This window comes from Sinohyriopsis cumingii, chromosome 12 (genome assembly GCF_028554795.1).
Source record: "Sinohyriopsis cumingii isolate HCF-2022 chromosome 12, ASM2855479v2, whole genome shotgun sequence".
Lineage (NCBI taxonomy): Eukaryota > Metazoa > Mollusca > Bivalvia > Unionida > Unionidae > Sinohyriopsis > Sinohyriopsis cumingii.
Window position 1 is genome coordinate 104,208,335 of NC_142972.1, and position 23,542 is coordinate 104,231,876.

The following is a 23,542-nucleotide window of genomic DNA, read 5'->3' on the forward strand; positions in this document are numbered from 1 at the left end:
ATTTAGATCCTTTTTTCTATTTTATAAACCAGTGAAACTTCCGTCGAGGATATAATGCCTGGCGAATGAAGAATTAATGTTACGTCAATATGTTTAGACGAAATAAAACCACATAACAGTGGCGATATAAGCCAGATAGAAACAATCATTCTTCAGTACAGGCACTCGTTTATGTCAGTAAAAAAATCAACCAGTTATTGAAAACACCCACTCATTCTCTAAAACCTAGAACAATAGGAGTGTGTGTTGTTCATATTTTCCTCTTTGACGGAAACAACATGACCTATCCAGCGCCAATGGCACTTAAAACAATATTAAAAATAATAAAGATTAAAGAGATAAACTATGTCTTTCTGCAATATTTGCCAATGATGGCCTATATTACAAGTATATATTACCCTTACTGCTTCAAAGAAAAGTCTTCTTTTGCGTGAAAACTTCTGCATGTTCCATTCCTGTCTGTCGAATGCTACACATTCCAGACAGCTCGTGATCTTGGCGCATTAATACATTACCAGGTTCATCGGAACCCCAGGCCCATTTAGTGTATCAGACAAAATAAGCAATACCCCGACTAATTGTCGGTTTTCCCGGGTTCTCGGACAACATTTAGCTACCGCTCGTTTTATACAGAAGCATAATAGTAGACCAGTACATGTAGCTACCGACGCTATTTTTTTTTAAAAAATGGATCAGATTGCTTTTGATTATTTATTATATTATGCAACTTGAATATGTAAGGAAGAGTAACATAACAACATGGCTGCAGTATGTACTTTCCAAGTACAGTTGCCCATTATTCACCTTCAAATTATGAATTAAAGTAATCATCAGCGGACGTGGCTTCATTTATCTTCTTTTTCGAATTTGCTTACTGCGTACACAGGGTAGTACTATAGTATGATAATGCAAACCCGTTTGTTTGTACCTCCCTGTCGATTTAAAAAAATGGAAATCTTTAATGTGATAAAACGTGCAAGGAGCTTAGTCAACTCATTCATTGATTTATAGTTTCTAACTTGACTCTGAGTAGAATGGCCCTAACACCGTCATCTTATGCACGTTTCATGTTTAACGGAAGTTTTCATTTTAATAGACGGACATGGTCAGATCCATTTATAGTTTCTGGACAAGTCCATTTTTAGGGGTGTATCACGACTACAGATGTACATACATAAGTCGTCTGCTTCCGATATTTAAAATGTGGATTCATGCAAATGAAAATAATGACAACTACAAATTTTCATTTCATGTGAATTTAACAAGCGGTTTAATTTCTATGTTCATATATGCAGAGGATATAATTCCAAATTCTCAACGGTATGTAATTTATGCAATTATTCAGCAGTTACCAAACAGAATGAACTATGTCTTTATGTTGTCTGATGGAAATAAACTAGCCTATAGTTTACACAATATGGCTCGGTGTTAGTATGGAAAGTCGGTTAAGCATGAATAGTGCAGGGGATGCCAGCATTAATGCCATTATGGTCATCAAAGTCAGGTTAGAAATTATAAATCAATGATTCACTTGACTTAGTTCTGTGCACTTTTTATCACATTAAACGTTCTCGTTTTTGAAATTGGTAGGGGGGTACAAACAAACCGGGATGTTGAGTCAGCCTATATTAGTACCCTACTCAAACACAACAAATTAAGTTGAGGCTACGACATCGTAGCGAAGACAGGGTTAGTTTCAAATTGCCTTTGCTTTGGACGTGTTTGCATGCACTAAATGCTTTTACCAATTTAGTGACTAGGTTGAATGCATCGATGACAATATCTTAAATCAAGTGTTATGTTCTGGTAATTACATGAGCTCAAGACGTAGGTAAGTGGTTCCTTTTTACAACCCTTTTATATAATATACTGTGAATTACTTGGGTTTTGATTGGAAAGAAGTCATTCAGCAGGGTCGTCATTTGGGGAAAGGCGGGGGTGCATTTGCCCCCCCCCCCCCATTTGCATGTGTTGTAAACTGTAAAATTGATGTTGCCAATATACAAAAATTAACAAGCCCGTCAAGTTTTGCCCCACCCAGCAAGTTTTGCCCCCCCCCCAGCAAGTTTTACCCCACCTGAATCAAGTTTTGACCCCCCCCACAAAAGTTGAAATGACGTTCCTGTAATTCAGTCTTATCCGATTTAAAGCAGTTAGAGTAGTTTCATATTTATTGAATTGTATGTACATATTTATAAATTTTAATCACGACCTCTGAATGGGCAGCACTTTATCACCACTTACCCCAACCAACCTTACTGTCTTGTGAATTAAACTGACATTCTACCATGTCTTCCAGTTACATGTCTTCAACACACTCATGCCCAATTGCATTTAAAGAAAACAAACTTATCGGCTTTCTTCATACCTTTGGCATTAGCCTTTATTTAATGTTTGTGAGTGGACATCGCCCTATATTAAATTAATCCAACATACGACCACTGGGAAGTTTGAGACATCATGTTTTGTATTCAGTTCAGTCATGTCCAACAATACTCAGTAAAACTACTATTATCTATCATAATGTGCATGCATGCTATGAACACTTTTACTTGGTTTGAGAACCATCATCAGGTAATGTAAGCCCCACTCATCCATTATTTGCTTTTAATAAATTTTGGTTTTCAAACGTAGATTCAACCCAGTAATATGAATATTTAAGAAAGTCTATTTCTTGCATTTTATCGATTTTCATGCACAAAATGCTAATCTCTGATAGCAGAATATGTGTCGGTAAAACTTTGATAATAATACCTCAATTCTTACATTGTATAGTTTGCCTTCATCTAATATTCTGTAGTGAGAAGATATACATTAACTGAAGCTCATTATATCTGATTGTTCTAAAGTAAAGAATGTTTCTCATTGTTTATTTTATTACCAGTTTGATGAATTGCCTTTAATATTTGCAATGAAAAGCACAGCACAGCAATAGGTTTAAAACATCATAACCATTTTGTATCCTAATTTGAAGCCATCATTTTTGTGGACCAAATTTTCCAACCTATGCTGTTGTGCAGAGGAATGGTCCCAGGTGGCTGAGTGGTCAAGAGTGTACCCCATTAATAATCACTGCCATCTCGTTTCATTCCATGTGGGTTTCAATCTCAAGTTCGACCTTTGTGGTTATGTGAGAAAGTATGCCATTAGCTTCCTGTGGGTTTGTGGTTCTTATCGCAGTTTTCCCTTGTTCTTCCTCTACCATTTATAATGGTCAACATGTACAGCCTATCATATGAAAAATGTCGGTAAACCCACATCTCTTTCAAGGAAATTTAAGAGTTTGTGCCTCTCATTTCATTTCCTATCTGGGACTTAACTTAAAAACTATTACCTTTTTCATGAATGTCACCTCCGCAATCTCCAGTTCATACTTTTTTAAAAAAGACTTACAGTTCCAGATAGTATATTCTAGATATAATTACATTTCCAACTATACTCAAAACATAGGAACATGCTACTTTCATACATGCTTTTTTTATTATTTTTGGACTAGTGAATACAATATTTGTCCCACTTCCCCTCAGTCAAATCATAGAAGTTTACTGAACAAATACTATCATTTATCATCACCATCCTTATATTCCAGTAAATACGTGACATGCTCGTTATAAGTACTTAGTATGCCTATCTAAGGGAGATAATCTTTTGCCAATTTGATACAATCACATTGAGAAATTCTGTATGTGCTTTTTGATGACGTTTTTTTCTCCATAAGATGAATAAATATTTTCACTAAGTAGTACAGCAGTCCTATTAGTATAAATCAAGGTAGCAGTTAACACTCTTGACGACCATTTGGTCTATTAAATAAATTATATCTTACTATATCATTTATTACCTTATTATAGAATACAAAATAATTCGTACATCAACAAAGACTTTTTACCATATATGGTGTTTATTATATGTTTTGGTCATTTTATACATCTGTATACGTTATTACTTTGAGTAATAACAAGAACCTTCCAAGTGTTTTGCCATATTAAACACTTTCTATTCTTTGATGTTTTTGTTTGAATTTAATCTTAAGTGAGATATCAACAAAAACAGAAGAAACAAAATATTTAGCCAAACCAGGCAAGATCAGATATTTAGATATACTGAGTAGGTCCTAAGATCTGTTTAGCTGCAGTTGACTCTGTTATTGTTTTCATTTTGCATACCAATTTAACATTTAGAATTTGACTTTTTTAAAAAAAACTTACTACTATTGTTTACCAACAGTCATTTATGGGATACAAATAAAATGTAGTATTATTTTAATAATATGTGAATGACCTGAATAGGTTGTCCTGACATTAAAATTTGTGTACCAACGTTGGGTTCAATTACAACATAATTGGTGTAATTGAGTAATGAATTATAATTACACTGTTGTAATTGTAATTGATTATCATCAATATGTTGTGCTTGTAATTGTAACTGAAGGTCCTGATTTGTGTAATTGCTCAATTACAAGTCAGTTAAGAAAGCAAAGATTATTTTGATGTTAGGTGTTAGGCTAATAATATACAGATTAATATAGAATAAGCAGTAACGCTATGTTTTAGATAAGAAAACTGTGTACATAAATGATTTTACTTAGTCTGCTGTGGGATTCAGACTAGGGCTCAATTGAGTTCTAATGAAGATATGAAAGCACATTGTAATTGTAAAAATAATTGAACCCATTTATGTTGTATACTCTTAATAAACTTTTGTTTTGCTTTGTTCTAAACTAAAAACTGTTAGCACTGTCTAGAAAAAAAAAATACCGTACTTGATGTAGACAAGGTATACACGTTAATATGCATATCTAAATTGCTACTTTATATTTCATGTTATTATAGCAATGTTTCACATACTTTACAACCTGGCACAAAATATTTCCCTTTCACCTGTAAAGTCATGGATTTGTATGTCACAATGCTAACAACAATTCCTTTGCTGTGTTATATTTTTTCTTTGCCTGTAACAAGTACCAATATAGCAGAATGACATTATCACGGTAGAGCCAGTGGATATATCTTCTGTCTTCCATAAACAAATCCCTCGATTTTCAGTTTGCCAAATGCATGTTCATTGACTCAAATAAATAGTATTCTTCTTTACCACAAGTAACAAATAGTAAGACCCATTTCATAAGCCTTCGTCTGTGTTTAAATAGTTTTGGTGGGAAACTTTGTTATAAGATTACGTTTTGAAAACCTAAGATTCCATTGACTTTTCATGCCAATGTGACTTTGAAAGGTTTGAATGGAGTTCTGAGTCATTGAAATATGCACCACCTTCCCGGGTAATACATCTGTGCCATGACTAGGGTCTACACTTCATCTCTTTATTTTGGTGTTAGTTGTAATTTCTTTAAGGTGTTTAAATGTCTGTTCACATTATGGGACATCTGTAAGTACAAGTCAGTCACTTAGATCGAGATTTCCTAATTTTTAATTATTTAAATTTACCATTTTTGTTAGTTTAACTTTGGAGGTGATGTCTTTATTAGAGTATGAAATAAAATATTTAAGGCTTCATCTTGAAATCAGCGTCACAATAATTCATGCAAATTACTTTTAATAACTTGCACTGTTAGAAGTGTACATTTTAGATCACCGAAGAATGCAGATCAAGGCAATTTGATGAATGGATGAATGGATGAATGGATGCATCTAGTGGAGCTCACATCATCGTGCATACAATAAGTTACATTGAAATACATTGCCCTATTGCCAGGATTATTAATGTCTGTTTTCAATATTTATCAATCAGCAAAACTATACTGACATGTAATGTACGAAACTGAAAGGAAAATAACTTTGTGTTCCTGGTCTCAAAAGGCAAAATCATTTTCTAAAATACTTTTTCAGTTGTTGTGTATTGGACTTCATTTTACTCACATACTTTGTCAGTCAGCAAAACTATACTAACACGTAATGTATGAAACTGTTGTAAACAAAATGTCTAAAGGTAACCTAATATATACAACAAGAACAAAATGTGTAAAGCATCCATTCATTTTTTCCCGCCTTGATATACTTGTGTCCACATGATTTTGAACAATATGCATTTCATTTTCTAAACACAACGCATATGTTCATTGTTTACATTTGAGTAGGGTTAGTGGTAGCTACAATGAATACAATAAAATTACTGTTACGTAAATATAAATATAACAGAACCTATCTGATTTTCATCCCGATTTTCTAGTCGATGTTGTTTTCGTTGGTGGTAGTGTTAAGCTTATCGTTCCTGTGTTTTCTTTTTCTTTTTCATTGTTTGGGGGTTGGGTGGCTTTTATTCTGTTAACTTAAGCTATATTTCTTTATACAGTTAGAAATTGTTTTGAGGGATGTCTCATGAGGTGAAGACATGATTTATGATCGCGTTTTTTAAAACTATCAGGAATAAGTGTGAAAATGAATGTTTTACTTCTCTTCTTTATTATATCAATCATATTTGTCAGTCTCCAAAAATGATGCTTTGTAGCAAAATTAAAGGCCAATACACTGTTTAACATGCTAACATATATAAAGGGATATGTTTGTGAAACGCTAAAGATTTACTTACTCTTAAAATATGTTGTGTATAAGCTTGGGTTGATTTGTGAAATAGGGGAAGATGACATCGTTTCATGCGGGTATAGAACTCCATACAACAAGTTTCCAAAATTGTCATAAAATGAATTTATGTCAAATAGTAGAATGTATGATATCGCACATTGAAAACAATATTAATTATAATACCACAAATTTTAATATATATATATATATATATATATATATATATATATATATATATATATATATATATATATATATATATATATATATATATTGTCGTAAATTAATATACGATAACAAAAATTGAATGTGCAAAATCATATTATGAAAATAAGGTATTATGAATTTCTCGGCATTATTTTATATCAAATATTTTCTGTAATAATGACAGGTGGAGTTTTGATAACTATACTTATGCTGCCAATTATAATTACACATATTTTTTGTACCGTATGTAACCATACCTGTGTTTTATACAGAAAAGCTCAATAACATGTTAAGGTGATAAATCTCCTCCTCTGAATTTTGATATTGAACGGATCGTCGATGGGAGCTCTATGCAAATTGCAGTTATCCAAATATATTCATCTAATTAGTTGTCCTCCCCAGCACCACACTGAGTATTGAGCACGGACTTGGAAGTAATAGTTAAGAAAACAGAGAATCCATGACATGTGAAGAGTTTTAAATATACAGTCTTCTTGTTGTGACTTTAAATCCATAGGTAAATCTAAAACGCATATAGAAATGTCTAGACTCTATGCACTGAAAATACGCTCGAATCCTTAGCCACCAATGTTTTAAAAGGAAAGACTCTATTTTCGAGCTGATTTGAAAAAATTAAAAAGTTGTAAAACATCTTCATTTCTTTAGCGGCTTTTCCGAATCACTCATATGTTTAAGAAAAATCCATACTCATGTCCGTTGAAAATAGCGAAATTTCAGATAATGACCAGTCATACTTTAATAAAAGATGCACTTCTTTTTAGACCCAAATGCTAATCATCATTTCGAATTTAGTATAGCGAAAAAAGTGAAAACTCATGTACATTATATTGTGATAAATTCAAATGTTTTGTGTTTGTGTGTTTTGGGTATTTTTAACGTATCTTTTAAACAATTGTTTAGTCATATCGCTACGTTGTCTGCAGTGTGAAAGGTTATAATGATGTCTAGCACTGGGGCATCCTGATGCAGACATATAGCATCATGTCCCACCCAGTCACATAATCCTGACACTAGATTGATCAGTCCTAACACTAACCTCTTAATGCTGAGCGCCAAGCGAGACAGTTGCTAGTACCAGTTATATAAGTATGACTCTGCCGTTGTTCGAACCCGCGACCTTCCGCATCCGAGGCGGATGCTCTAATCATTTAGGCCACCGGAGATGTCCAAATAATTTTTGAGGGAGGTGACGTAAGCATCGAGTTTAACATAACATAAGAATCTGAGTATAAAGCCATGCTGTGCATTTGTTGACAAGTTTGGATGGGATGTGAGTGTGGCCAGAAATATATATGTTACGAATAATATTCAAGATAGTATAAATGTCGATTTCTCAATTTCAAACAAAAAATATGTCACGTAAAGTTGTAAAAAATATCGAAGATTTACATTCAGTGATGATAACATTGAAATAAGCAGCGTCAAGCATGATAGCAAGATTGTTAGGATTGAAATAAGCCGCGTCAACTGATATGAAAAGCGTCAACTATGATAGCAAGATCGTTAACATCGAAATAAACAGTGTCAACCCGGATAGCAAGATTGTTAACATTGAAATGAGCAGCGTCAACCCTGATAGCAAGATTGTTAACATTGAAATAAGCAGTGTCAACCCTGATAGCAGGATCGTTAATGTCGAAATGAACAGCGTCAAACCCGGATAGCAAAGTTGTTAATATTGAAAGAAGCAGCGTCAACTCTGAGATCAAGATTGATAACATTGAAAGAAGCAGCGTCAGCCCTTATTGAGAGAAAGTTAACACGGAAATAATGGAGTGTCAACGATGATAATAAGATTGTTAACACTGAAATGAGGCACACTAGGCAAAAGTGTGTAATGTACAGACGTTGTCAGTAAAAAAAATTCTTCAGTAGCCAATAGACCTGTCGCATCTGACTTGACGTCAACAAACCCAATTGGAACGTTGCATGATTGGATGGGGGGGGGGTAAACTTCGCCACTGTATTTGATCGACGAATCAGGAAACAATAACACATACAAATTTGTGCTTTTGAGAGCTGAAATGAAGTGCATACCTATCTGGTTTTGTGTTTGTATTTCTAGTGATGTTAAACAAGCGATAAACAATATCGTGTTCTTGAAAAATATATTCGTAATTCCTCCCTTCTCAAACAATCACTACTGAACATTTATCTTTCTGTCATAAAGCAGATTACACTATTACAGTGACTTTATCATAACTAGAACAAGTGAAACGTACAGATGGTGAATGTTAGACTTGGTAGACGTAAGACGCCTTCAAGTAAAATATTGTTGTTTTGTTGTTGTTTTTCTTAAAACAAATTGTTTTTAAAGAGCTTCTTGAGATATCGTGGGGTTTTTTTTTGTTATCGCGGTATTCGAAGTTTTCGGTAATTTTCTGTATATTGTCTGCTTTTCTTTTATACACTTGATGACCATAAGTTAATAGGTCTGCATCACCAGTTTCGGTAAAAACATCGGAGCTGATGGCGAGTACACTATTTTAAAAATGCACACATGAATTTCACTTTTTTTAAAACATCGCCATATCCCATGTCCTCAAATAGTAAACATCGTCTTAAAATAGTCTCACTGTTACAAATCGGTTAGCCAGTTTGTCGACTAATAATATCCAATAATTTTATGCAAGAGTAGGGTCACATAATTACCATATTTGTCAAGAAGCACGAGATCGAATTTATGGTAGCAAATAAGAGTCAAAATATGAAGGACGTAACTGTTGTTGTTTTCTGGGGGCTTTCGCAATGACATGTGTTTACTTTAAAACTTTGTTGTACATGATTTGGTACTTTTCATTGTAACACCTGGATTTGTTTAAACAGTCTAGGATCACATGTGTTTTCATGCTCATGTTGGTGTGCAATTCTCAACTATAATCCTGGCGCCCACCCCACCCTCAAAGTTGCCAACGGAAAAGGGTACTGAGGTACACGCCTGTTAATAATAACCTGTGTAATAAAATAAACACCAGGGTACCCATTTACAGAGTTTCCAAATTCAGATCGAGACATAAAATAACTATTACAGTTAGAAGATCGTGTCGTGGGCACACTTATTCATCGTCACAGTGGCTCGTATAGTTGTTTTCAATTTAGTTGTCATACATGTACTATATAATAATAGAAGGAAGGACACATCCTTTCTCGCGCGACCTATTTTAGAATCAACGATGATAATTCAAGCTCGATTTCACTTTTCACGTAGCGTAATAAATTTGGTACGGATGTTTAACTCAGGCATTAAACTTCGGATGCCTGTTCAAAGTCTGGCTTACTATCATACCTTTAAGGAATGCTAGAGCATTATCCAACACTGTCGCTCGACATTGTCATGATCGCGCTCGCTTAGTATGAAAGTGCAACTTGCTGGATAGAATAATGTCCTCCTACTGACCAAATGAAAATGACGTACTGCACCTATTTACAATTTATTATTTATTTTTCTTTTAGTATATATAAGATGTATGGCTGATCGCTAAATTGGAAAGGACGATACGAGCCCATGTGTTCCCCGTTATATCTCTGTATAATTTCCTATTTTTTCTATTTAAAATAAGTACACGAAACAGTATAATTTCCTTTTTTTCTATTTAAAATAAGTACACGAAACAGTTCCAAGGAAACAGACGGGATTCTTGAATGTCAAACCACGTTGTCTCAGATTCATTCTATTTGTTACCACAAACGTAACAGACTAGTCTAAATTGAAAATAAATGGCGCCAAATATCGTAATAAACGGGCATAATCCATGTGACTGATGCATGTTATACAAATGAAAAATGTTACTGGCGAGAGATTTTGTTAAGCTTAAAAACATGGTGCATCCGGAAAAGGACAAATCAAAAGCACTTTACAAGTCTTGAAAGAAGAATTAGACAGTGATGTAATACGACAGTCATCGTTATTGGATTTTACGAATATTCTCGATAATTACTATATACATGTAGACTAGTTAAAGTCTTTCTAATGCATAAACAATTTATCAATTTATTTTGATTCTTTACTCTTGTACTAACTATTAATCCACTTGGATTTAGCCGAGTTGTGACAAAAATTTCAACTGCAGATCCAGATAAGAAGCAAACATAAATGTACCTTTTCGCACAGTTTTCTGTAATTATGACATGTAATATATAGACTGATTATCTTATGTTCACATATATCAGTAATAATTACGCTATACCTCTCATGGGAGTTGGCATGTGTGAGCCTACAACAAAGCAGTTCAGGTTCACATTGAGTACAAATCCCCATTGATCGTGTACCTGGGTAACAGATTGTTAGGCTCGACCGGTACCCGGTAGTATGTTCCTAAAATGTTGGCATATCTACGTCCCCTCCACCCCCGGTCACTGATGGTTACATATCCATTGTTTTAATTCTCTCAGACAAGTTTATATCCTTGGAGGGTGCAGGTGACAGAATGAGAGCCATTGAAGTAATAGTCAATTTTCAAATTCATTTACAGTTTGGGAAATTATACATACATCATCCTTAGGTAAGGTCAATTATATGCCATCGTAAAACTTTTATTTCGATAATACCGCGACATCAGAGTAACGCCCCATGCATAACGTATAATCTGTATGGTGTCTGTTTATCGATCGTTTCCAACAATCATCTGATTTAAACTGGAAATGAAAGTCATGTTAATAGAGTGCAAATAAAACCAAATAGGCATATATAATATCTTCAAGGACAGTATTTGTATTTACTTATTAGGCGATCCTTAACTTTAAGACTCTCGTTGCCATAGTACTTCATTATAAGTGTGGCACCTTCTTAAAATTCGCGGCCTTAGGAGGTGCGTCCAAATGCAGCAAGCGCTGACCTCGGGCCCCAAGCAACAATATTGCATTGTGCAGAAGCGCAGGGCCAAAGACAGTTGCCTCGTTCGCCTTGTCCTATGGCCGGGCCTGCCTTTTAATAACGATATTTATAATGACATCTCAAACAATAATCAAGATATTTACTGGCATTATGCTGAATATGATTTTAATTCTACATCCATCCGCACAGGCGAATCACTTTTGGGAATGGCCATTGCAGCCGGTCAACCTCTCATGTACCCTATATGTTTACATCAGTGACGTCATTATGCAGTATTGTTAACAACTTATGTACTCATTTTTTCTCCGTTAACTTTATATTGTCAGAATTGTTCAGTATTTTACGATTATGAACTCACGTGAGACTCACATGCACTTCATTTTGCACTCACGTGTGCCCAATAGTGTATTAGGAACTATTTTGTAAACAAATCATGTTCACTCACATAATAGGCTCTTTACGCTCTGGTTGATTAAATTTGTTTTTGAATGAACTAAAGCAGATGTTTTGTGGACTGCCACATACCTTCTGCCTTGCCACATTCCTCGTTAACTTTTTTGATACAATGTTTTGGATTTAGGCTAGGTATAGAGGCCAGACAGGGTCCTTACAAACAATATGCAAGTGACAAGGAATAAACTGTTCTTAGCTGGTAATATGAGTTTGACATCCAGAATTTTCTCAAAATATACTTTATTAGTTCTGCAAATCCGAATTACATGAGCCATGTCATATATTCTCAAGCTTGACTACACATTTCGAAATTGTACTGTAATTCCGACTATATTCCAAGTGCATTTACATCCTCCTTACTGCACTCAAAACGAAGTAAACATTATATTCAAAAGAGTTCTTTTGATAATTGCAATTGAAATACTTCATATTTTTTCCACATTATGATTTCAAACATTTAATGACAGAAGAGATACACAATTGCATATGTCAACACGCTGCTGAAATCCGATGTACTCCATGTAGAATTGGCACAGATAAATCCGGCCCATAATCACAAAATTTCGTCGAATCGACAAAACTATTAATAGCTATTTATTCCAGATCAAATGGAAAAGTTGTTGCAATGCGCATTCATTCACAATACGACTCGCAATTTAAATTTTAAGTAGACCACACGCCATTGTCTTTCGACAGTTATGTCTAGCGCGCGACTATGTTCAAATTTATCTGGGCAGAGTTATGTGCGCATTATGAATGTTGTTTTGGGGTAATGATGAATCTGCGCTTGTGTATTTAGTTTGGAATACGGCATACCTTCAGTTAGTTTGTTATTTCTTGTGTATTTTTATTTATATAAGTACGACTTAGGTATAATAAGAAAATGAGCATATCATAAAAAGATTGCTGCATTTGTGTGGGAAAATATGATCTCGTTTTGTTGAATGGATATACTGCACTCCCATTGTCGTGAAGTACATGGTCGTGAAGTATTTGCATCCGAGAAACTAATTCATATTTTCCCATGCAAATGCAGTAACCCATATTTATCAGATAGTCGGTAAACGTGCCATATAATGCAGTTTCATGCTGTTCGTTCAATTTATCTATCGCTCACCTTCCGTTTGTAATTCCAGATCCTCATCCTTCACAAGACTGCAGATAGATTCATGTGGCATTGATGTAGCCATCGTGTTGTTCTGTTTGACTGTGGATCGAGACGTAATGACTCTAGGTGCCGTGAGCGGTGAAACTAGCACAGTTTAAAATTTAGGACTGAGCTGTAAAATATGGAGAACAAACTTCCAGCCAGAGTCCATGTACATAATTACCTTTTAATTTAGACATCGTAGAGGAGGTATCAACTTGTGTGTAAAATAAAACTGTCTCGGACATCAGGTAAATATGTATTATTACGCACTATAAAATTAAGTCTTGACTATACGGTGGGCAAATAGAAACACCATGCATGATTTGCTTTTTAAAGAAGTCGGAAAGCCTATTCAACCAGTATTAACAATGTGATACTATTGTGAACATCTTATATAATTATTTCCGTTCAGTGCCAGCTACTGGGAAGTAAATTAATGATTGAGAAGTACACTCGCATGTTAAACATGTGCACGGTCTACTTGTTCTAGTTCACTTTCCCGAATGCCGATTTCATGGTATGCCTCATCATCTGTCATCCGCAGTCTTAGTTGTTGTTTGTCAATCAATCGTAGTGAACACAGAAGAAAACCATTTGAATAAATAATCCCCGTACACATACGAGTAAATGGTGTTTGTAAATAACCTTCATGACTAAAAATGAGGATCAGTTTTCAATAAACATATATAACATAAAAGAAAATCATTTTAATAAATAATACTCATCTTACAATCTTAATTTGTACGGGTCATTTCTGCTTGCTTATATATAATGGCGAAATTTGTGTCTTATTTATATCATACGGTCCCTTTTAATGCATACTTTCTTAGATTTGTATAGTTCATTTCATTTGGCTTAAATATTGAATTTGTATGCTGCACATGATCTAATTGGTTTTCAAATACCGGCCCCGCAATTCGTTATGCCTTGTGAATAGGCGTTGTGCCAATTTAGTTCGACAAAAGATTCGACCTTAGACTAGCATGTTCCTCATATATTTTCCATGTAGTCCATCTTTAGATCTTAAAGACAATTTCTTCTTTGTATCATAGTATAAGACATGGTCGTCTGGATAATCAGACTTATAAAACCAATCAAGATGCTTTTTCATATCCGCATCAACATCAAGTGTTTACTCTGACACTATTACAATACATTTGTTACCGCGTAAAGTTATTCAGTGTTATCTTTATACTGCATTGTAGTTTATTATAACAAAAGTGAAACATCAAGAATTTCGACAGTTCCAATACACACTTCCGGTATATATCTGTCTATTCAAAGCAAATTTCTTTTAGTACTATATTTGACAAAAATATCTTGTGCAAACATGTGCAAAATAAGTCTGAATGATATTTACTTATTTGTTTATTTATTTATTTATTTGGGCTACGGTAATTTTCTGAATAACCACACCTGACACATCTAGAGTTTCAATGATAACAGATTGTGGTTCAGCGAGATGAAACGAGCAGAAACATGCATAACTACTTCCTTTACTCTGTTAATCCTTGCGGTACCAACATTTTTAAGCCTTATAAAATTATTACATTTTCAACGAATATCTGCACCAGATTGCTTATTGGTGTGAAGACTATTCTCAGCCTAAACATGCATGTGCGTGAAGCCTGAATTAAATTATGGGACGCCCACACATATGGACAAGGGGATGCAACCCACCCCAACCTCCAATTTCACCTTCAAACATATTTTGGCCAACATCCGCAAAACGTATTAACTTACCACTACATGTTTGCTCACAAAAATAAGTATGCAGGCACCACTTTTATGTATTTGTATGAAGGCTTTCTATGCATCTGTGTGAAGTCCAAAATAAACCATGCTATCAATATGTGCCCAGTCTAAACTCTAACCATTTTATGAATCTGTATCAAGTCAGAGCTCAACCATGTTATGCATCTGTGTAATTATTAAACAATAAATACCTTCGACAGTTATACCATCCCAGCAGCACTACATGCACTGGTTCGATAGAAAATTCCCGTAATTGTGAAAACAGGTGTTATAAATGTGTATTGTTAGACTGATATCTGCAAAATGTGAACACACGTAACATCAACGTATTCGTGAAATTTTAGAATCATATGAAGACTGATACTTACAAAATTTAAATAAATCCCATAAAATCTAATCTTCTTGAATTTACACAACGTACATCAGTTTCGTTCCCTAGGCAAGATCCTGTTGCTATAAACAAACCAGTCAGACACTGCCGATAATCTCGTTAGCACATAGCAGCGATCTAGGTTATGAATAGGTTACCTTACCTGTAGGTCTAGCCAGCTAGGTCAAGAATATGATACCTTACCTGGGTGATATATATTATTGCAAACAATTACTGCATGGAATTTTCGGAGATCAAATGACTTCTGTTGCGATATGTATACATCATTCATTTGGTTTGTTCAGTGAAATGCAGGAATGAAAAATGTATATGAGCCCAGTTATCAATGCCAAACACCGAAGTATTCATACGTGTATTTCAGTTATGTTTTGACCTCAATAACCTGGTTAATTGCACCCATTCTTTCTCTCTCTATTGATCTGCTCAGTCGAACAGTAACAACTAATACGGGTTGAAGTCCACTTTCTCCCCTTTCTTATTCTGTCTCATCCACTTCCTAAAACTGCTACCCCTACCACCACTATCACAACAACTACCACTACTGCTGCTACTGCTACAATTATAATCAAAATGGCTGCCATGGCGGTAAAATTGAATTTAAGATGATTATCATTTTCATTTACAACCATCCACACAATATAAGAAGTTATCTGAAGAAAAATCTATGAAGATATTGCTTTAGATTTGTGGGCATTAGTGATTAAAATAATTTCAAGATGGTAGCTATACTGAATGTGGGATGCGCACATTTTTCATTCAGGCACAGCTGGATGACATAATATGTCGATTAGTCGAAATTTCAAGGTGATATGACTATTTACCTAGGACGTATAGTGATAATATGATCTTTAAGGTGGTCATATCTGAGGTCTGATTGGGAATATTTTAATTTCTGAACCATCTGCATCATATACAGTCTTCTGGTGAAACCCCCATTTCGATATGACTTTCCATTAAGGAACAGTGATAACAAGATATACTGATGGAAGCCTCATCAGAGGTCAGATATGCACAATTTTCAAAATCGATTCAAGCCAAACTTATGTATAAAACATTATACAATATTTGTAATGGAAATCCATCCAATAAGCTGTTCTGAGCTATAAGCATATAGATAAAATATTGAACAATAAAACTACATCTTAAAGCTTTATTGCACTCATCCTTTCTATGCAGACATTTCTGGCGTTTTTGATCAGCACATCTCTTAGCTTGAAAAGCTACTGCCATTTGATGATTCTCAAAAGAGTTTCACAAGTTTATTTAGTTGTCTCAAAGACACTTAAAATGAAATGTTCAACCTACACATTATTCAATAATAATTTTACAGTGCCAGCTACTGGAAAGTAAATTAATGATTGAGAAGTATACTCGCATGTTAAACATGTGCATGGTCTACTTGTTCTAGTTCACTTTCCCGAATGCCGATTTCGTGGTATGCCTCAACATCTGTCATCCGCAGTCTTAGTTGTTGTTTGTCAATCAATCGTAGTGAAAACAGAAGTAAAACCATTTGAATAAATAATCCCCGTACACATACGAGTAAATGGTGTTTGTAAATAACCTTCATGACTAAAAATGAAGATCACAGTTTTCAATAAACATGTTTAATATAAAAGAAAATCATTGTATTAAATAATCCTCATCTTACAATCTTAATTTGTACGGGTCATTTCTGCTTGCTTATATATAATGGCGAAATGTGTGTCTTATTTATATCATACGGTCCCTTTTAATGCATACTTTCTTAGATTTGTATAGTTCATTTCAATCTGTTTAAATATTGAATGTGTATGTTGCACATGATTTAACTGGTTTTCAAATACCGGCCCTGCAATTCATTTTGCCTTGTAAATAGGTGTTGTGCCAATTTAGTTCGAAAAAGGTTTCGACCTTAGACTAGGATGTTCCGCGTATAGTTTCCATGTAGTCCCTCTTTAGATCTTAAAGACAATTTCTTATTTGTTTCATTGTGTAAGGCATGGTCGTTTGGATAATCAGACACTGTAAGGCATGGTCGTTTGGATAATCAGACAGTGTAAGGCATGCTCGTTTTGATAATCATACGCATAAAACCAATCAAGATGCTATTTCACATCCGCATGAACATCAAGTGTTTACTCTGACACTATTACAATACATTTGTTACCGCGTAAAGTACCTCAGTATTATCTTTATACTGCATTTTAGTTTATTATAATAAAAATGAAGCATCAAAACTTCTGACAGTTCCAATACACACTATCCGGTATATATCGGTCTATTCGCAGCAAATTTGTTTTTTTTAATGATATTTGACAACAATATCGTGTGCAAACATGTACAAAATAAGTCTGACTGATGAAGTATTTATTTATTTATTTATTTGGGCTACGGTAATTTTCTAAATAGCCAAACCTGAAACAGCTAGAGTTTCAATCATAACATGAATTCATTCAGATTGTGATTCAGAGAGATGAAACGAGCAGTAACATGCATAACTACGTCCTTTACCCTGTTAATCCTTGTTGTGCCAACATTTCTAAGCCTTATAAAATTATTGCATTTTCAACACCCACACATATGGACAAGGGCATGCAATCCACCCCCACCCTCCTATTTCACCGTCAAACATATTTTGGTCTACAGCCGCAAAACTTATTAGCTAACCATTACATGTTTGCTCACAAAAATAATTATGCAGGCACCCCTGATATGCGTTTGTATGAAGGCCTGCTATGCATCTGTGTGAAGTCCGAACTAAACCATGCTATCAATGTGTGCCCAGTCTAAGCTCTGTCATTTTGTGAATCTGTATCAAGCCAGAGCTCAACCATGTTATGCATATGTGTAATTATTAAACAATAAATACCTTCGACAGTTTTACCATTCCAACAGCATTGCATGCACTGATTAGATACAAAATTCCCGTAATTGTGAAAACAGGTGTTATAAATGTGTATGTTTAGACTGGTATCTGCAAAGTATATTGGCTAATAATAGTCCCCACCCACCCCAGCTGTGAACACACGAAACATGAACGTGTATTCGAGCAATTTTAGAATCATATGAAGACTGATACTTACAAAATATCAATAAATCTCATAAAATCTAATCTTTTGGAATTTACACAATGTATATCAGTTTCGTTCCCTAGGCAAGATCCTGTTGCTGTAAAGAAACCAGTCAGACACTACCGATAATCTCGTTAGCACATAGCGACGATCTAGGTTATGAATAGGTTACCTTACCTGTAGGTCTAGCCAGCTAGGTCAAGAATATGATACCTTACCTGGGTGATATATATTATTTCAAACAATTACTGCATGGATTTTTCGCAGATAAAATGCCTTCTTTTACGATATGTATGCATCAGTCACTGGGTTTGTTCAGTCAAATGCAGGAATGAAAAATGTATATGAGCCCAGTTATCAATGCCAAGTACCGAAGTATTCATACGTGTATTTCAGTTATGTTTTGACCTCAATAACCTGGTTAATTGCACCCATTCTTTCTCTCTCTATTTATCTGTTCAGTCCAACACAAACAACTAATATGGGTTGAAGTCCACTTTCTCCCCTTTCTTATTCTTTCTCATCCACTTCGTAAAACTGCTACCCCTACCACCACTATCACAACAACTGCTACTACTGCAACTGCTGCAACAACTATAATCAAAATGGCTGCCATGGTGGTAATATTGAATTTAAAATCAGTATCATTTTCATTTACAACCATCCACACAATATAAGAAGTCATCTGAAGAAAAGTATATGAAGATATTGGTTTAGATTTTTGTGCATTAGTGATTAAAATATTTTCTAGATGGTAGCTATACTGAATGTGGGATGGGCACCATTTTTATTCAGGCACAACTGGATGACATAATATGTCCCTTAGTCAAACGTTCAAGGTGATATGACTATTTACCTAGGACGTATAGTGATAGTATGATCTTTAAGGTGGTCATATCTGAGGTCTGATTGGCAATATTTTAATTTCTAAACTATCTGCATCATATACAGTCTTCTGGTGAAACCAACTTTTCAATACGACTTTCCATTCAGGAACAATGGTAACAAGATATGCTGATGGAAAACATATCGGATGTCAGATATGCACAATTTTCAATTGGAATCAAGCCAAACTTGTGTACAAAACATTATGCATTATTTGTAATGGAAACCCATCCAATAAGCTGTTCTGAGCTATAAGCATATATATAAAATATTAAACAATACAACTACATTTTAAAGCTTTATTGCATTCACGTGTGTCCAGTAGTATATTAGGAACTACTTTGTATACAATCATGTACACTCACATAATAGGCGCTTGAAGTTTGGTTGATTAAATTTGCTTTGCCACATTCTACGTTAACATTTTTAATACAATGTTTTGGATTTCAGCTAGCTAAAGAGGTCAGACAGGGTCCTTACAAACAACATGCAAGTGACAGGTCATAAACTGTTCTTGGTAATACGAATGGCAAAAAACACAATTAAAGTTTTACATCCTGAATATCCTCCAAATGAACTTTCTTAGTTCGGCAAATCCGGATTACATGCGCCATGTCATATGTTCTCAAGCTTGATTACACATTTCGAAATTGTACTGTAATTTAAACAATTGTGCAATTGCATCCTCCTTACCGCACTCAAAATGAAATAAACATTATACTAGTATTCCATAGCGTTCTTTTGACAATTGCAGTTGAAAGACTTCATATGTTTCCCACATTATGATTTCAAACATTCAATGACATAATAGAAACACACTTGCAGATGTCAACACGCTGCTGAAATCCGATGTACTTCATGTACAATTGGCACAGATAAATCCAGCCTATCATCAAGAATTTTCGTCGAATCGACAACAATGCCGAAATCTGCTAATTCCAGAGTAAATGAAAAAGTTGTTGCAATGTGTATATATTCAAAATACAACTCTAAATTTCAATTTTAAGTAGCCGGAAACGCCATTTTTTTTTGACAGTTATGCTAGCGCGCCACTATGTTCAAATTTATCTGGGCGAAATTATGGGCGCATTGATAATGTTGTTGCTGTGTAATGATGAATCTACTCCTGTGTATTTAGTTTGGAATATGGCATACATTCAGTTACTTTGTTTCGTGTAGTGTATTGTATGTTTATATAATTAAGGTTTAAATAGAATAAGAAAATGAGCATGTAATAAAAAGGTTACTACATTTATATGGGAAAATATGAACTCGTTTTGTCGGATGGATGTATTGTCTTCCCAAGGTCTTGGAATATTTCCATCCGAAAAACTTGTTCATATTTACCCTTACAAATGCAGTAACCTATATGTATCATATATTCGGTACACTTGTCATATAATGCAGTTTCATATGTTATTCGTTTAATTTATCTATCACATACCTTCCGTTTGTAATTCCAGAGTCCCATACTCGACCAGACTGCAAATAGATTCTTGTGGCATTGCTGTGGCCATCTTGTCGTTTAAATTGACTGTGGATCGAGACGTATTGATTCTAGGACTGGGATAGAACTTTGGACTGGGCTGTAAAAGATGGAGAACAAACTTCCAGTCAGAGTACATTTACATAATTACTTTTGAATTTAGAAATCGTAGCAGAGGTATCAGCTTGTGTGTAAAAAAAAAATGTATGAAGCATCAAGTAAGTATGTAATATTACTTACTACAAAACTATTTCTTGACTATGTGTGTGTGCAAATAGAAACACCATGGATGATTTGCTCTTCTTTTAAAAAAAAAAAAGTGGTAAAGCCTATTCAATCAACATTAACAATGTAATAATATTGTGTACATCTTATATAATTATTTCAGTTCAGTGCCAGCTACTGGGAAGTAAATTAACGATTGAGAAGTCCACTCGCATGTTAATCATGTACATTGCGTACTTGTTCTAGTTCACTTTCCCGAAGGCCGATTTCGTGGTATGCCTCTGCGTCTGTCATCTGCCGTCTTAGTTGTTTTTTGTCAATCAATCGTAGTAAATTCAGGAATAAAACCATTTTAATAAATAATCCCCGTGAACATAAGAGTAAATGATTCTTGTAAATAAACTTCATGACTAAAAATGAAGATTACAATTATCAATAAATATATTTAGTATAAAAGTTAATCATTCTAATAAATAATCCTCGTCTTACCCTCATAATTTTGTACGAGTCATTTCTGTTTGCTTATATATAATGGCGAAATTGATGTTCTATTTATCTCATAAGGTCCCATTTAATGCCTACTTTCTTAGATTTGTATAGATCATTTGAAACTGTTTAAATATTGAATTTGTATGCAGCACATGATGTAACTGGTTTTCAAATACCGGCCCTGCAATTCATTTTGCCTTGTAAATTGGTGTTGTGCCAATGTAGTTCGAAAAAAGATTCGACTCTATACTAGCATCTTCCTCATAAAGTTTCCATGTAGTCGATCTTTAGATCTTAAAGACAATTTCTTCTTTGTTTCACAGTGTAAGGGATGGTCGTTTGGATAATCAGACGTATAACATCAATCAAGATGTTTTTTCATATCCGCATCAACACCAATTGTTTACTCTGACACTATTACAACACATTTGTTTCTGCGTAAATTAGGTCTGTCTTATCTTTATCTATGCTGCATTGTAGTTTACTATAACAAAAATGAATTGTCTAGAATTTGCAGTTCCAATACACACAGTCCGGTATATATCGGTATATTCATAGCAAATTTCTTTTTGTACGATTTGACAACAGTGTCTTATGCAAACATCTGCAAAAAAGGTCTGACTCATGAAGTATTTATTTATTTATTTATTTATTTATTTGGGCTACGGTAATCTTCTGAATGGCCAAACCTGAAACAGCTAGAGTTTTAATGATAACATGAATTCATTCAGAGTGTGGTTCAGCGAGATGAAACGAGCAGTAACATGCATAACTACGTATTTTACCCTGTTAATCGTTGTGGTACCAACATCTTTAAACCTTATACAATTGTTACATTTCAACAAATATATGCACCAGATTGCTTATTAGTATGAAGTTTATGCTCAGCTATAACATGTATGTGTGTGAAGCCTGAATTCAATTATGGGACGCCCACACATAGGGACAAGGGGATGCAACCCTCCCCCAGCCTCACATTTCACTTTCAAACATATTTTGACCAACATCCGCAAAACGTATTAGCTAACCACTACATGCTTGCTCATGAAAATAATTATGCGGACGGCCCTGCTATGCATCTGTATCAAGTCTTTCTATGCATCTGTGTGAAGTCCGAACTAAACAATGCTATCAATGTGTGCCCAGTCTAAACTCAACCATTCTGTGAATCTGTATCAAGTCTGAGCTCAACCATGCTATCAATGTGTGCCCAGTCTAAACTCAGCCATCCTGTGAATCTATTCAAGTCTGAGATCAACCATGTTATCAATGTGTATCCAGTCTAAACTCAACCATTCTGTGAATCTGAATCAAGTCAGAGGTCAACCATACTATCCATGTGTGCCCAGTCTAAACTCAACCATTATGCGAATCTGTATCAAGTCAGAGCTCAACCATGCTATCAAGGTGTGCCCGGTCTAAAGTCAACCATTCTGTGAATCTGTATAAAGTCTGAGCTCAACCAATCTATGCATCTGTGTAATTACTGAACAATAAATACCTTCGACAGTTATGCCATTCCAATAGCATTGCATGCACTTACCAGATAAAAATTCCCGTAATTGTGAAAACAGGTGATATAAATGTGCATGTTTAGACTGATACCTGCAAAATGTATTAGCTACATAATAGTCACCCACCCACACCATTTATGAACACAGGTAGCATGAACATGTATCTCTGCAATTTTAGAATCATATGAAGACTGATACTTACAAACTTTCAATAAATTCCATCAAATCTAATCTTCTTGAATTTACACAAAGTATATCAGTCTCGTTCCCTGTACAAAATCCTTTTGCTATAAACAAACCAGTCAGACACTGCCTAGAATTTCTATAGCGTATATCGACGATCCAGGTTATGAATAGGTTACCTTACCTGTAGGTCTTGCAAACTAGGTCAAGAATTAGATAAGGCGATATATGTTATTGCAAACAATTGCCAAAAAACATTGTTTAACAGACGAGAGAGTGAGAGACAGAGAGAGTGAGAAAGAGAATCCTAATTCAACGTATATGAATGCTACTTGTGTGTGCATTATGTTTGCATTT

General features: G+C 34.7%; 1 protein-coding gene across 2 annotated transcripts in view; it reads right to left on the minus strand.

Annotated features, from left to right (window-relative positions):
- Window positions 1–23,342, minus strand: part of LOC149787161 (uncharacterized) — a 100,179-nt gene extending 76,837 nt beyond the window's left edge. The window contains exons 1-3 of one of the 2 annotated variants that reach the window (XM_089977659.1): window positions 23,205–23,342; window positions 20,733–20,874; window positions 13,172–13,334 (exon numbers count right to left, since the gene is read on the minus strand). In XM_089977659.1, the coding sequence (XP_089833785.1) occupies window positions 13,172–13,244 (73 nt within the window). In that variant the 5' untranslated portion in view covers window positions 13,245–13,334; window positions 20,733–20,874; window positions 23,205–23,342. Of the gene's footprint in view, window positions 1–13,171; window positions 13,424–20,732; window positions 20,875–23,204 lie in introns of those variants that run through there. The other variant, XM_089977660.1, reaches the window with a different exon arrangement.
- Between the last annotated feature and the right edge of the window lie 200 nt (window positions 23,343–23,542).